Source organism: Haematobia irritans, chromosome 2 (assembly GCF_050003625.1).
Source record: "Haematobia irritans isolate KBUSLIRL chromosome 2, ASM5000362v1, whole genome shotgun sequence".
In the NCBI taxonomy this organism is placed as follows: domain Eukaryota; kingdom Metazoa; phylum Arthropoda; class Insecta; order Diptera; family Muscidae; genus Haematobia; species Haematobia irritans.
Genome location: NC_134398.1, coordinates 37,449,895 through 37,467,661, shown reverse-complemented (window position 1 = coordinate 37,467,661; position 17,767 = coordinate 37,449,895). Strand labels below are relative to the sequence as shown.

The window sequence follows — 17,767 nt, the reverse complement described above, 5'->3', positions numbered from 1 at the left end:
TATTATTATTATTATTATTATTATTATTATTATTATTATTATTATTATTATTATTATTATTATTATTATTATTATTATTATTATTATTATTATTATTATTATTATTATTATTATTATTATTATTATTATTATTATTATTATTATTATTATTATTATTATTATTATTATTATTATTATTATTATTATTATTATTATTATTATTATTATTATTATTATTATTATTATTATTATTATTATTATTATTATTATTATTATTATTATTATTATTATTATTATTATTATTATTATTATTATTATTATTATTATTATTATTATTATTATTATTATTATTATTATTATTATTATTATTATTATTATTATTATTATTATTATTATTATTATTATTATTATTATTATTATTATTATTATTATTATTATTATTATTATTATTATTATTATTATTATTATTATTATTATTATTATTATTATTATTATTATTATTATTATTATTATTATTATTATTATTATTATTATTATTATTATTATTATTATTATTATTATTATTATTATTATTATTATTATTATTATTATTATTATTATTATTATTATTATTATTATTATTATTATTATTATTATTATTATTATTATTATTATTATTATTATTATTATTATTATTATTATTATTATTATTATTATTATTATTATTATTATTATTATTATTATTATTATTATTATTATTATTATTATTATTATTATTATTATTATTATTATTATTATTATTATTATTATTATTATTATTATTATTATTATTATTATTATTATTATTATTATTATTATTATTATTATTATTATTATTATTATTATTATTATTATTATTATTATTATTATTATTATTATTATTATTATTATTATTATTATTATTATTATTATTATTTTTTTTTTTTTTTTTTTTTTTTTTTTTTTTTTGACAAATTCTCTAATGAAAACGAGGGCGAAGTATGATAACAATAACACTTTTCTCACATCAATTATAAATAAATGGCGCCCGATCACATTTTTTACCGAAACTAACACTAAAAAACTTTTCATCAAGCAATATTAATTTTCAATTATATATAAATTTCAAATTAATAATTCACAATAAGCATTGGGAGTTAAACATTCACCTATTGTTATAGAATACAAACCTTGTCATTCAATTAACCTTAAATTTACTTGAATAATCACACCCACGTTTGCAAAAATGCTATAATCAGTGATACGGTTTTTTTTTCTTCGTCTTTTGTGGCATATTATAATTTTTATCATTGTTGTTGCTTTTTTATCTCTGTTACAATTCTTGTGTATACTTCTGTCACTGCTGCATTTGACAGACCATTTATCATGACGGCTAATTGTGTATCATTAAATATGAACGTTAATATAGAGCCAAAAAGAAAAAAAAAAGAGGAAGGATTCAAGGATCTGTGCATATTCACTACGGTTCAGCTCATCATCATTTCTTCATTCAGCGGAAACCGGAAAAAGTTTAAAATCTGAAACTTCAACCACAAAAGAATAATGTATCTCCTTCACTTGCTGCTGGCAAAGAACTTTTAACAAAATCGAGAACAAAGTGATAATCGCTTCGATACATTTGTCGCTGACAATTTAAGCTTTCAATGATCCCTAGTGAAGTTGCCGTTGATTGTAATACCAAAATCATTGTCTTATTGTCATCAATACTCTATTGATGATGTATTCAATGTACATGGAACAATATGAAAGGGGGAGATGAGATAAAACGAAAATTTATTGGATATGAGTTTCTTTTCTAGATATGTGGCTATATGGATGATAAAGAATAATTTTAAAGGATTTCCCAAAAGCAAAGCGTCGTAAACTTAAATAACCAAGAAATTAAGAAAATATTTAACCCTTATCTAAAAACAAAAAAACCATCAAAAATAATTAATATTTTAAGTAGAAATACAATTTTGAGTATAATACTTGGTAACTTGTACATTGTATATTAGATGTCATCTTATATAAAGGTCAATATCCAAAATATATTAAATATTTATTTAAATCATAATTTTTTATTAGCATACATTTTTAAAATTTTTGTGAATCTATTATGAATTCACAATTTTTGAAATTTTGACAATTTGATATTAAATTTTTGTATTTTCTATTTTCTTTCAGGTATGTTAACAACATTATTGCACTTGAATTTATAATTCCAACGCCCCATAATGACAAGGTGAAATTAAATATTTAAAACGAAATATACAACATTTTCTAAATTATATTGTCAATTTTATTACAAAGACAATGGATATATTTAGCAAAATCACAAATGTCAAAATCCTAAACCAAACAAGTCAAACATATGAAAATTTACTTATATATATTGCAGTATATGACAGTTATCCAGAATATCAATATATTGAACAAATATTTAACACTATAGTGATATAGGATTCAGCATTAACAACTGTTAAAGAAAGCTAACTTCTGTTTAAATATCTGAGAAAAGAAAGGATTTTGGATTTATCTAAATAAAATTTTGACAAAATTTTCTATAGAAATAAAATTTTTAAAAAAAAAAAAACAATTTTTAAAGAAATAAAATTTTGCAAAAATTTTCTATAGAAATAACATTTTGAAAAAAATTTCTGTAGAAATAAAATTTTGATAAAATTTTCTGTAGAAATAAAATTTTGACAAAATTTTCTAAAGAAAATAAATTTTGAAAAAATTTTCTAAAGAAAAAAATTTTGACAAAATTTTTTATAGAAATAAAATTTTGACAAAATTTCCTATAGAAATAAAATTTTGACAAAATTTCCTATAGAAATAAAATTTTAACTAAATTTTCTATAGAAATAAAATTTTGACTAAAATTTTCTATAGAAATAAAATTTTCTATAGAAATAAAATTTTGACTAAAATTTTCTATAGAAATAAAATTTTGACTAAAATTTTCTATAGAAATAAAATTTTGACAAAATTTTCTATAGAAATAAAATTTTGACTAAAAGTTGTTTTCAAAAGTTTTTCGGTAATAGGAAAGATCATATTATATATTATAGCAAATACTTAAATAAGCTTCTAAAATAAAGTAAAAAACATTTTTATCACAAAAAAAAAAAATTTTTTTAGTATAACAAAAATTTGATGAAAAACTACAAACTAAGATTTTTTAATTGATAGATTTTTGGTAAAATGTCCTTCAAATTTTAGTAGATGTCGTTTGCCATGAGTGGCAACCGCGCACCTGAGTCGATCTAGTCATCCGTCCGTCTGTCTGTGAACATATTTTTTGGATCAAGATTAGATTATATTAGATATAGTGGTAGCTCAATATTTCAGGCTCACTGAGATTATTCAGCCCTTTGTCATACTACCGTGATGAATTTCACTCTTATAACAGAAATAAAATTTTAACAAAAATTTTCCATGGTAGTAAAATTTTGACCAAATTTTCCATGGAAGTAAAATTTTGAACAAATTTTCCATAGAAGTAAAATTTGACCAAATTTTCTATGGAAATAACATGTTGACAAAATTTTCTATAGAAATAAACATTTGATAAAATTTGCTGTAGAAATAAGATTTTGACAAAATTTGCTATAGAAATAAAATGTTGACAGAATTATCTATAGAAATACAGTTTTGAGAAAATTCTCTATAGAAATAAAATTTTAACAAATTTTTCTATAGAAATAAAATTTTGAGAAAATTTCCATAGAAATAAAAATTTGACAAAATTTTCTAATAAATAAAAATTTGATAAAATTCGCTATAGAAATAAAATTGTGACAAAATTTCCTATAGAAATAAAATTTTGACAAAATTTTCTATAGAAATAAAATTTGGACAAAATTTTCTATAGCAACAAAATTTTGACAAAATTTTCTATAGAAATAAAATTTTGAGAAAATTTTCTATAGAAATAAAATTTTGACAAAAATTTTCTATAGAAAATAAATTTTGACAAAATTTTCTATAGAAATAAAATTTTGAAGAAAAAAACTTAAAGAAATAAAATTTTGCAAAAATTTTCTATAGAAATAAAATTTTGAAAAAAAAATTAAAGAAATAAAATTTTGCAAAAAATTTCTATAGAAATAAAATTTTTACAACATTTTCTATAGAATTAAATTTTTGATAAAATTTTCTATAGAATTAAAATTTTGATAAAATTTCTATAGAAATAAAATTTTGGCAAAATTTCCTATAGAAATAAAATTTTGACAAAATTTCCTATAGAAATAAAATTTTTACAAAATTTCCTATAGAAATAAATTGTTGACAAAATTTTCTAAAGAAATAAAATTTTTATAACATTTTCTATAGAATTAAAATTTTGGCAAAATTTTCTATAGAATTAAAATTTTGACAAAATTTTCTATAGAAATAAAATCTTGACAAAATTTCCTATAGAAATAATATTTTGACAAAATTTCCTATAGAAATAAAATTTTGACAAAATTTTCTATAGAAATAACAATTTGACAAAATTTCCTATAGAAATAAAATTTTGACAAAATTTCCTATAGAAATAAAATCTTGACAAAATTTCCTATAGAAATAAAATTTTGACAAAATTTCCTATAGAAATAAAATTCAAGAGATATTTATATACCCAAAAGTTTTTCGGTAATAGGAAAGATCATATTATATATTATAGCAAATACTTAAATAAGCTTCTAAAAAAAAGTAAAAAAACATTTTTTTCACAAAAAAAATTTTGAGTATGACAAAAATTTGATGAAAAACTACAAACTAAGATTTTTTAATTGATAGATTTTTGGTAAAATGTTCTTCAAATTTTAGTAGATGATTTTTGCCATGAGTGGCAACCGTGCACCTGAGTCGCTCTAGTCATCCGTCCGTCTGTCGGTGAACATATTTTTTGGATCAAAGTCTAGGCTAGGTTAGATTATATTAGATATAGTGGTAGCTCAATATTTCAGGCTCACTGAGATTATTCAGCCCTTTGTCATAGTACCGTGATGAATTTCACTCTTATAACAGAAATAAAATTTGACAAAATTTTCTATAGAAATTAAATTTTGACGAAATTTCCATGGAAGTAAAATTCTGACCAAATTTTCCATGGAAGTAAAATTTAGACCAAATTTTCCATGGAAGTAAAATTTTGACCAAATTTTCTATGGAAACAAAATGTTGAAACAATTTTCTATAGAAATAAAATTTTGACAAAATTAAAAAAAAATTGAGAAACCTTTCCATAGAATTAAAATTTTGCAAAAATTTTTTATAGAAATAAGATATTGACAAAATTTTCTATAGAAATAAAATTTTGACAAAATTTTCTATAGAAATAAAATTTTGAGAAAATTTTCTATAGAAATAAAATTTTGAGAAGAATTTCTATAGAAATAAAATTTTGACAAAATTTTCTATAGAAATAAAATTTGGACAAAATTTTCTATAGCAACAAAATTTTTTACAAAATTTTCTATAGAAATAAACTTTTCAAAATTTTTTTATATAAATGACAAAATTTTCTATAGAAAAATGTTGACAAAATTTTGTATAGAAATAAAATTGACAACACGTTCTATAGAAATAAAATTTTGGCAAAATTTCCTATAGAAAAAAAATTTTGACAAAATTTCCTATAGAAATAAAATTTTGAGAAAATTTCCTAGAGATTTGACAAAATTTCCTAGAGAAATAAAATTTTGAAAAAATTTTCTATAGAAATAAAAATTTTACAAAAATTTTCTATAGAAATAAATTTTTAACAAAATTTTCTATGCAAATAAAATTTTGACAAAATTTATTTTTAGAAATAAAACTTTGACAAAATTTTCTATAGAAATAAAATTTTGACAAAATTTTGTATAAAATAAAATTTTGACAAAAATTTCTATAGAAATAATATTGTGACAAAATTTTCTATAGAAATAAAATTTGGCGGAATTTTCTATAAAAATGAAACGTTGATAAAATTTTCTATAGAAATTACATTTTGACAAAATTTTCTATAGACATAAAATTTTGACAAAATTTAAAAATATTTGAGAAACCTTTCCATAGAAATAAAATTTTCTATAGAATTAAAATTTTGCAAAATTTTTTTATAGAAATAAGATTTTGACAAAATTTTCTATAGAAATAAAATTTTGACACAATTTTCTATAGAAATAAAATTTTGACACAATTTTCTATAGAAATAAAATTTTGATAAAAAGTTGAACTTTTAAATTTTTCAAAAATTTGTTATTCTCATCCCAATTCTTTCCCTTTATTTCTAAATATTTGTTCAATTTTTTAATTATTTGTTCAAGCTTTGCATTGGAGCCATCCCACCATATTTTCCATTTAGTACCTTTTTCTATTGTCAGTTCTACGATAAAGCATAGATTCGTCTATCCGCATCCCCAATCAACATATTGCAGGTAATTTTTTTTTCTATTCCAAGTAAAATAGGTGTATGTGTGCCATTGCACAAATGATATTTTATCATTTTCTATATCGTTGCCATAGACATTTTTTTCTATTGGCCTGAAACCCCAACTTCTGCATATTCTACCGTTGCATCGATAGTGGCTATGACAGTGGTTATATGCATTTTATATGTATCTCATTTTTTGTTATTAGTTTTTGTGGTTGATTTCGATCAAAATGCAATCAATGACACGATTGCCACATTTTGTGGTGGCATACAAAGTTGGAGCGAAATCTGACGACGGCGTCAGTTGCTTTTATTAATATTTTGCCATAACCTTTTTTCGAATTACCAACCGAACAATTTACAGTTGTAGGCAACCATAGAAATTAAACTCTATGCAAAAAAACATTCGAATTATATAAAAAAAAATTGTATTGCAATTATAATTGGCAAAAATGAAATCCTATAGTCTTTAGCTATGGACCAATGAGATTATTTTTTTACGAAAACATTGGAACTATTAAAATGAAATTGATGAGTGGAGGGTGGGCTAGACCACCTACCCATTTACGAAACACACAAAATATTGACTTAAACAATTAACGAATTCATTTGAAGACGGATTCATTTGGGTTTTTGCTTTGGGATTTTTTAAAAGTGTTGCAGGAATTTTTTTTAGTTCTACATTTTCGATACCATCTCAAATCCCTCAGTGTTAACGTTCGAAATTTCACGTAAATCAGAGTAAAACTTTGGGCTTTATGGTCATATGAGTGAAAGTCAAGCGGACAGACGGACATGGCTGACCTCGAAGGACAAAATATTCTATTCAAGCCTATGTGAGTGGGTTTGTTGTGTAAAAATAATTATCGCCTCTCAGTAATGCTGATGACATTTCTGAGTGTTTCAAAGCTTCTTTACGTGTTTTCATAAACTATGCGGAACGCCGTTCAGACTCGGCTATAAACAGAGGGTCTCTTCTCATTGTGTCAAACATAGAATCGGGCAGCGCTCTGTTATAAGAGTGGAATTTATCACTGTACTATGACAAAGGGATGAATAATCTCTATTGAGCTACCACTATATCTAATATAATCTAACCTATCCTAGACTTTGATCACAAAAATGTGTTCACAGACAGACGGTCGGTTTACTAGATCGACTCAGGGGCACGGTTACCACTCATGACAAAAATCATCTACTAAAATTTGAAAAATCTTAGTTTGTAGTTTTTCATAAAATTTTTGTCATACTCAAAATTTTTTTTGTGATAAAAATGTTTTATTACTTTATTTTAGAAGCTTATTTAAGTATTTGCAATATTGCAGGATATGATCCTTCCTTTTCCCGACAACTTTTGGGTTATAAATATCTCTTGACTTTTATTTCTATAGAAAATTTTCTAAACATTTTTATCCTATATAAATTCTATAGACAATTTTTGCAAAATTTTATTTCTATAGAAAAAATTTTACAAAATTTTATTTCTATAAAATATTTTGTCAACATTTTATTTCTATGGAACATTTTGTCGAAATTTTAATTCTATAGAAAATTTTGTCAAAATTTTATTTCTATAGAAAATTTTGTTAAAATTTTTTTAAAGTTTTATTCCTATGAAAAATTTTGTCAAATTCTTTTCTATAGAACATTTTTGCAAAATTTTATTTCTATAAAAAATTTTGTCAAAATTTTATTTCTATAGAAAATTTTGTTAAAATTTTATTTCTATAGAAAATTTTGCCAAAAATTTATTTCTATAGAAAATTTTGTCAAAATTTTATATCTATAGAAACAATTTTTATTCTATAGAAAGTTTTGTCAAAATTTTATTCTATAGAACATTTTGTTAAAATTTTATTTCTATAGAAAATTTTGTCAAAATGTTATATCTATAGAAAATTTTGTCAAAATTTTAGTTCTATAGAAAATGTTGTCAAAATTATATTTCTATAGAAAATTTTGTCAAAATTTTATTTCTATCGAAAATTTTATTTCTGTAGAAAATTTTGTCAAAAATTTATTTCTATAGAGAATTTTGTGAAACTTGTATTTCTATAGAAAATTTTGTCAAAATTTTATTTCTAATTATACAATTATTTTTCGAGCTTTATGGACAGATATAGATTAAGGAACATGGTTAATAGAGCCATTGAAAAACCATGTTCCTTAATCTATATCTGTCCATAAAGCTCGAAAAATAATTGTATAATTAGATATAATGCATTTGGACGTCATTTGCCTGTTTCGGTATCAGGCTAACATGTAATATAAAATTTTATTTCTATAGAAAATTTTTTCAAAATTTTATTTCTATAGATAATTTTGTCAAAATTTTATATCTGTAGAAATTTTTGTCACAATTGAATTTCTATAGAAAATTTTGTCAAAATTTCTTTTCTATAGAAAATTTTGTCAAAATTTTATTTCTATAGAAAATGTTGTCAAAATTTTATTTCTATAGAAAATTTTGTTAAATATTATTTCTTTAGAAAATTTTGTCAACATTTTATTTCTATAGAAAATTTTGTCAACATTTTATTTCTAGAGAAAATTTTGCCAAAATTTTATTTCTATAGAAATTTTTTTCAAAATTTTATTTCTATAGAAAATGTTGTCAAAATTCCATTTCAGTAGAAAAGTGTGTCAAAATTTTATTTCTATAGAAAATTTTTTCAAAATTTTATTTTTATACAAAATTTTGTCAACATTTTATTTCTTTAGAAAAGTTTGTCAAAATTGTATTTCTATAGAAAACTTTGTCAAAATTTTATTCCTTTGGAATATTTTGTCAAAATTTTATTTTTATAGAAAATTGTGTCAACATTTTATTTCTATAGAAAATGTTGTCAAAATTGTATTTCTATAGAAAATTTTGTCAAAATTTTATTCTTTTGAAATATGTTGTCAAAGTTTTATTTCTATAGAAAATTTTGTCAAAATTTTATTTCTATAGCAAAATTTTGTCAAAATGTTATTTCTGTAGAAAATTTTGCCAACATTTTATTTCTATAGAAAATTTTGTCAAAATTTTATATCTATAGAAACAATTTTTATTCTATAGAAAATTTTGTCAAAATTCTATTCTATAGAACATTTTGTTAAAATTTTATTTCTATAGAAAATTTTGTCAAAATTTTATATCTATAGAAAATTTTGTCAAAATTTTAGTTCTATAGAAAATGTTGTCAAAATTATATTTCTATAGAAAATTTTGTCAAAATTTTATTTCTATAGAGAATTTTGTCAAAATTTTATTTCTATAGAAAATTTTGTCAAAATTTTATTTCTATAGAAAATTTTGTCAAAATTTTATTTCTATAGAAAATTTTGTCAAAAATTTATTTCTATAGAGAATTGTGTGAAACTTGTATTTCTATAGAAAATTTTGTCAAAATTTTATTTCTATAGAAAATTTTGTCAAAATTTTATTTCTATAGAAAATTTTGTCAAAATTCTATTTCTGTAGAAATTTTTTCAAAATTTTATTTCTATAGAAAATTTTTTCAAAAATTTTATATCTATAGAAATTTGTGTCAAAATTGTATTTCTATAGAAAATTTTGTCAAAATTTCTTTTCTATAGAAAATTTTGTCAACATTTTATTTCTATAGAAAATTTTGTCAACATTTTATTTCTAGAAAAAATTTTGCCAAAATTTTATTTCTATAGAAATTTTTTTCAAAATTTTATTTCTATAGAACATTTTGTCAAAATTTTATTTCTATAGAAAATTTTGTCAAAATTTTATTTCTATAGAAAATTTTGTCAAAATTTTATTTCTATAGAAAATTTTGTAAAAATTTTTATTTCTATAGAAAATTTTGTCAAAATTTTATTTCTATAGAAAATTTTGTCAAAATATTATTTCTATAGAAAATCTTGTCAAAATTTTAGTTCTATAGAAAATGTTGTCAAAATTATATTTCTATAGAGAATTTTGTGAAACTTGTATTTCTATAGAAAATTTTGTCAAAATTTTATTTCTATAGAAAATTTTGTCAAAATTATATTTCTGCAGAAATTTTTTCAAAATTTTATTTCTATAGAAAATTTTTTCAAAATTTTATTTTAATAGAAAATTTTGTCAAAATTTTATTTCTATAGAGAATGTTGTCAATAGTTTATTTCTATAGAAAATTTTGTAAAAATTTTATTTCTATAGAGAATGTTGTCAACAGTTTATTTCTGTAGAAAATTTTATTAACATTTTATTTCTATAGACAATGTTGTCAAAATTGTATTTCTATAGAAAATGTTTTCAAAATTTTATTTCTATAGAACATTTTGTCAAAATTTTATTTCTATAGAACATTTTATCAAAATTTTATTTCTATAGAAAATTTTGTCAAAATTTTATATCTATAGAAAATTTTGTCACAATTTTAGTTCTATAGAAAATGTTGTCAAAATTTTATTTCTATAGAAAATTTTGTCAAAATTATATTCCTTTGGAATATTTCGTCAAAATTTTATTTCTATAGAAAATTTTGTCAAAATTTTATTTCTATAGAAAATTTTGTCAAAATGTTATTTCTATAGAAAATTTTGTCAAAATTCTATTTCTGTAGAAAATTTTGTCAAAATTGTATTTCTATAGAAAATTTTGTCAAAATTTTATTTCTATAGAAAATTTTGTCAAAATTTTATTTCTATAGAAAATTTTGTCAAAATTTTATTTCTATAGAAAATTTTGTCAAAATTTTATTTCTATAGAAAATTTTGTCAAAATTTTATTTCTATAGAGAATATTTTCAACAGTTTATTTCTGTAGAAAATTTTGTTAAAATTTTATTTCTATAGAAAAATTTGTCGAAATTTTATTTCTATAGAAAATTTTGTCAAAATTTTCTTCTATCGAAAAATTTTTTATTCTATAGACAATTTTGTCAAAATTTTATTTCTATAGAACATTTTGTTAAAATTTTATTTCTATAGAAAATTTTGTCAAAATTTTATATCTATAGAAAATTTTGTCAAAATTTTATTCCTTTGGAATATTTTGTCAAAATTTTATTTCTATTGAAAATTTTGTCAAAATTTTATTTCTATAGAAAATTTTGTCAAAAATTTATTTCTATAGAAAATTTTGTGAAACTTGTATTTCTATAGAAAATTTTGTCAAAATTTTATTTCTATAGAAAATTGTGTCAAAAATTTATTTCTCTAGAGAATTTTTTAAAAATTTTATTTCTATAGAAAATTTTGTCAAGATTCTATTTCTGTAGAAATTTTTTTCAAAATTTCATTTCTATAGAAAATTTTTTCAAAATTTTATTTCTATAGGAAATTTTGTCAAAATTTTATATCTATAGAAATTTTTGTCAAAATTGTATTTCTATAGAAAATTTTGTCAAAATTTCTTTTCTATAGAAAATTTTGTCAAAATTTTATGTCTATAGAAAATTTTGTCAAAATTTTATTTCTATAGCAAATCTTGTCAAAATTTTATTTCTGCAGAAAATTTTGTTAAAATTTTATTTCTATGGAAAATATTTGCAAAATTTTATTTCTATAGAAAACTTTTTCAAAATTTTATTTCCATAGAAAATTTTTGCAAAATTTTATTTCTATAGAAAGTTTTGTCTAAATTTTATTTCTATAGAAATTTTTTTCAAAATTGTATTTCTATAGAAAATTTTTTCAAAATTTTAATTCTATAGAAAATTTTGTCAAAATTTTAGTTCTATAGAGAATTTTGTCAAAATTTTATTCCTTCGGAATATTTTGTCAAAACTTTATTTCTATAGAAAATTTTGCCAAAATTTTATTTCTATAAAAAATTTGGTCAAAATTGTATTTCTATAGAAAATTTTGTCAAAATTTTATTTCTATAGAAAATTTTGTCAAAATTTTATTTCTATAGAAAATTTTGTCAAAATTTTATTTCTATAGAAAATTTTGTCAAAATTTTACTCCTTTGAAATATTTTGTCAAAATTTTATTTCTATAGAAAATTTTGTCAAATTTTTATTTCTATAGAAAATTTTTTCAAAATTGTATTTCCAATTATACAATTATTATTCGAGCTTTATGGACAGATATAGATTAAGGAGCATGGTTAATAGAGCCATTGAAAAGAAAATGCCAGATACAAATCTATACACGCCTAGACTGTACATGTTTCGGTTCGGGCGAATGAACCTTAATAAAACTAGGAAAAACACGACTAATGTACGCGTTAGAATTGTTGTTGTATCCTGCAAACCAGTTTCTGTAAGTTGTCACATGTGGTTGTAGTTGACTGTAGAAACAATAAGCATTGTTCGACTGTTCACCACTTAGGTGAATTCTAACAAATTAGCTTTCTAAAAATAAATTTCGTGTTGTTGCATTACTATGTAACAAAACGAAATAAAAATAAGATTAAGGGACTTGTAAGTTATATGAAAAGATGATGTACAGTGGGAGAAAAAGATGATTCAATTTGTAAGAGGAAATTTCCCAAATGTTTTCTCCATAAGGAGTTAGCATAAAGGGCCCAAAATTTAGTTATCTCTCCCAGCCAGATCTATACTAAAGGCTGTGGAAAGGTTCATTCGCCCGAACCGAAACATGTACAGTCTAGGCGTGTATAGATTTGTATGTGGCATTTTCTTTTCAATGGCTCTATTAACCATGTTCCTTAATCTATATCTGTCCATAAAGCTCGAATAATAATTGTATAATTATATAATGCATTTGGACGTCAATTGCCTGTTTCGGTATCAGGCTAACATGAAATATAATAAAATTTTGTCAAAATTTTATTTCTATAGAAAATTTTGACAAAATTTTATTTCTATAGATAATTTTGTCAACATTTTATTTCTATAGAAAATGTTGTCAAAATTTTATTTCTATAGAAAATTTTGTCAAAATTTTATTTCTATAGAAAATTTTGTCAAAATTTTATTACTATAGAAAATTTTGTCAAAAATTTATTTCTATAGAGAATTTTGTGAAACTTGTATTTCTATAGAAAATTTTGTCAAAATTTTATTTCTATAGAACTTTTTGTTAGAATTTAATTTCTATGGAAAATTTTGTCAACATTTTATTTCAATAGAACATTTTGTCAAAATTTTATTGCTATAGAAAGAAAGAAAGAATTTTATATTTTTTACGATTTATCTGCACTTGGTGACTGAGACACTTTCGACGCTTGGACAATTCCATATGAAATAAATTATTATTGACGCCGAGGACCGACTATGGATTTTTGGCCGAATGCCCCTTATTTTCCCTTACCATTATATTAATTCTCCATAATCTTCAATAACTGACAACTGCATATTTTTTTTTAATATCTTTATTTCTATTTCTATTTATTCTACATTTGCTCTTTGTTTTTGGTATGGAGGTCACCTTGATTATATTACGCATCTTGTCTCTCCTTAAATTTAGCTGCCATCTCACGATAATATTGAGAATTAAATGTGCCAACATTTTGCAATTGTTCTTTGCCATAGAAATTTTCCCATAAATCTTCATGATAGATTTTCACATCCTTGAAAAACATATTCGGTGTGAAAAATTCATATTCATTGATTTCACGATCAAAAGGATAACCAAAAGGTAAATCATCCAAATGACGTTTACCCGAACCTACATTACAAATATTCTGATGACCATCTAAGGTTGCAGTATCGGTTGGTCCATGATAGGGGCTTACAATAAAGAATAATTGCATGGGCATACCTTGAGGCCAGCCACGAGGTAATATCAAATGATCCGGAAAACCACAGAAGTTGTGGGGGAAGTCATCATTGAAGTCATTGGGATTGTGGGCCATTTGATGATATCTCTGGGAATAAGTAAGACGATCTGCCGCATTGTTACGGAATAGAGTAGAGGTGATATTAATATGATTAGTGCCCTGGGATAGATGATAAATGCCTTTATCCAATTCCCAAATGTTTTTACGATTTTCCTTAAGGCTAATCACACGACCATGTTCATCATATTTGGGGCCCAAGAAGGTGCGTATCACAACAGGTAGAAATTTTTCCGATTCTATGATCAAGAGAATATCAAAATTCTTATGATTGAGACGAGACTGGCGGGCCATTAATATCTTATCCCATTTAAATTCTCCATCAATGAATGTGATTTTATGTTGCACCAAATTACTAACATCATAGTCATGCAAATCGAAATAGGTTAGCAATTTAGAGACCTGGACTTGTGTTATGCTAACACCGGGTAGTAATAGATCTTCACGGGTGTAGGGTTCAATATATTCGTGGAAGAGATAAAAATGACTTGGTAATTTTTTCAAAGACATATAGAAGAGAGGATCACGTAGTAAGGTTTCAAAATTCAAGAAAACCTCCGGTTCATATGTGGAGGCTTGAGGCTGGACACCAGCGAAATACATGTAAACCCATTGTAACCAAAAATGACCAAATTCTCCATCAACATTACCCTGCATCATATTGCCTATGATGCCGATGGCCGAGGGTTGGCGTAAATCAATGCTAGTGCCATTTTTCAGCACCAGAAATCCATTTTCAATGGCCTTAGACAAACGTTTACGAACAGTGTCAAAGTTCTTATATATTTGCTGATTACCAAATTTGTTGTTATCATAATCATTATGGCGAGAGCTAAAAGCGAGACCATTGTGATGTAAAAGTTGGGGATTATAACCATGTTCCACAATGGCATGATGATTTACCGTGGGAATTTCTCCATATCCATGGGACAGACGTTCCAAATAATAACGAGCCAATATTTGCCTTACTCCATAGACAAAGTATTCACCACGACGATCTTGATCCAAAGCAAACGTTGTGCCCTCTAAAATGGGAGCCAAAGCCATATTGAAATAATAATAATAGGCATTCCATTCCAAATCTTCAGTGAAATACGATAATGCCGATTCCTTATTATGGAAATCCACTTCACGGCTATAATCCACAGGCATCCAGAAATGTTTGACTCCAGGTAATAGATACTGCTCTTCTGCGGCTTCGTCTTCATACCATTGTTCGGATAAGCCCATTAGCTTCCACCATTGCCATACTTTCCAATCCTTGGTATAGAAATATTCATAATTTTCAAATTTTTCAAAATATTTCCTTTGATCCCTATACAAAATATCCTTGTAATCCTTTTCATACATCATTAATTTTGACCAGGTTTTAAAATCCATTTTCTTGGCCTTATATATGAATTTGTTATTTAGGAAGTACTGGGGAAAAATTTCATAAATACTAGGCATCATAAGATGACCTTGAAAATCATCACGATGTATAACAGCCAAAGTCAAGGCCTGAACAAAAAGGCCTTCGTTGGCATACAAACGGGCCCAGCACGCGTTACGTTGAAATATTTCCCAATTTTTGGCAAAATACAACAAACCAAATAATCCTCTCAATTGATCTTGATGCTCAGGAATCATTACACCATAGAATTCACCTTTTGGCAACGCTAACCCATATTCAAAAGCTTTATAATAATTATCCATAAAAGGTTTATAGGTTTGCGGGTCCTGTAAATAAATCAAAATAAATTTTTATCAAAAATTTTAACAAAAGAATATTTACCTTATAATCATCCTGATGATAATTGAAACTTTTTGCCAATTTTATATAGTCCTCAAACACCAGGGGCTCTTCAATACGATAGACAATTTCAAAGAGAAATTTCTGTTTGGAAATTTTGTCAGCAATTTCCTCTGCCTTACTTTTCGAGGCTAAAACAGCCACCAAGGCCAATAAAGCTATCTCAATTTTCATATTTTTTGCCACAACAAACAAAAAATTATAAACCTCTACGAGTGGCTTGGCTTAGCCCCTCTCCATCTATATGAAGACTAATAATTATCCTGCCTTAAATTAAAGCTTTTATATATGTCTTATCGATATCAGCTCATATTCTTGCTATTTTTAAAAGTCTCGAATCTTTCTTCCACTATTTGTTTTGATCTTTGGGGGTCATATAGAGATAAGAGACCATTTTTGGTTTTTTCATTCATATGTTTAAATTAAATTAATAAATAAATTAAATTAGTCTGAGATTTTTCAAGATCAAGGTTAGGTCTCTCATGCGATAGTTTATGAAAATTATAGCCACACCCAACACTGTCTATAGAAATAAAATTTTGACAAAATTTTCTATAGAAATAAAATTTTGAAAAAAATTTTCTATAGAAACCAAATTTTGAAAAAAATTTCTATAGAAATAAAATTTTGATAAAAATTTCTATAGAAATAATATTTTGACAACATTTTCTATAGAAATAAAATTTTGACAAAATTTTCTATAGAAATAAAATTTTGAACAAAAATTTGTATAGAAATAAAATTCTGACAATATTTTTTATAAACATTTTTTTTTTTTTGAAAAAAATTTCTATAGAAATAATATTTTGACAAAATTCTCTATAGAAATAAAATTTTGACAACATTTTCTATAGAAATAAAATTTTGACATAATTTTCTAAATAATAAATAGAAATAAAACTTTGACAATATTCTTTATAGAAATAAAACTTTGACAAAATTTTCTATAGAAATAAAATTTTGACAAAATTTTCTATAGAAATATAATTTGGACAACATTTTCTATAGAAATAAAATTTTAACAAAATTTTCTATCGAAATAAAATTTTAACAAAAATTTCTATAGAAATAAAATTTTGACATAATTTTCTATAGAAATATAATTTTGACAACATTTTCTATCGAAATAAAATTTTGACAAAATTTTCTATAGAAATGACGTAATATTTTGACAAAATTCTCTATAGAAATAAAATTTTGACAAAATTTTCTATAGAAATAAAATTTTGACAAAATTTTCTATAGAAATATTATTTTGACAACATTTTCTATAGAAATAAAATTTTGACAAAATTTTCTATAGAAATAAAATTTTAACAAAAATTTCTGTAGAAATAAAATTTTGACATAATTTTCTAAATAATAAATAGAAATAAAACTTTGACAATATTCTCTATAGAAATAAAACTTTGACAAAATTTTCTACAGAAATAAAATTTTAACAAAATTTTCTATAGAAATATAATTTTGACAACATTTTCTATCGAAATAAAATTTTGACAAAATTTTCTATAGAAATGACGTAATATTTTGACAAAATTCTCTATAGAAATAAAATTTTGACAAAATTTTCTATAGAAATAAAATTTTGACAAAATTTTCTATAGAAATATTATTTTGACAACATTTTCTATAGAAATAAAATTTTGACAAAATTTTCTATAGAAATAAAATTTTAACAAAAATTTCTATAGAAATAAAATTTTGACATAATTTTCTAAATAATAAATAGAAATAAAACTTTGACAATATTCTCTATAGAAATAAAACTTTGACAAAAATTTCTATAGAAATAATATTTTGACAAAATTCTCTATAGAAATAAAATTTT

General features: G+C 22.5%; 2 protein-coding genes across 2 annotated transcripts in view; one reads left to right on the top strand and one right to left on the bottom strand.

The window, feature by feature from the left end:
• Positions 1–17,767, top strand: part of Sema1a (semaphorin 1a) — a 1,157,214-nt gene that overhangs the window by 578,247 nt on the left and 561,200 nt on the right. The gene's annotated exons all lie outside the window — the stretch shown is intronic.
• LOC142227561 (arylphorin subunit A4-like) lies at positions 13,705–16,123 on the bottom strand. Its single transcript, XM_075298075.1, has 2 exons — positions 15,919–16,123; positions 13,705–15,863 (listed from the first exon to the last, which is right to left on the bottom strand). Exons 1-2 carry the CDS (start codon positions 16,108–16,110, stop codon positions 13,746–13,748), a joined length of 2,310 nt encoding a protein of 769 aa, XP_075154190.1. The 5' UTR covers positions 16,111–16,123; the 3' UTR covers positions 13,705–13,745.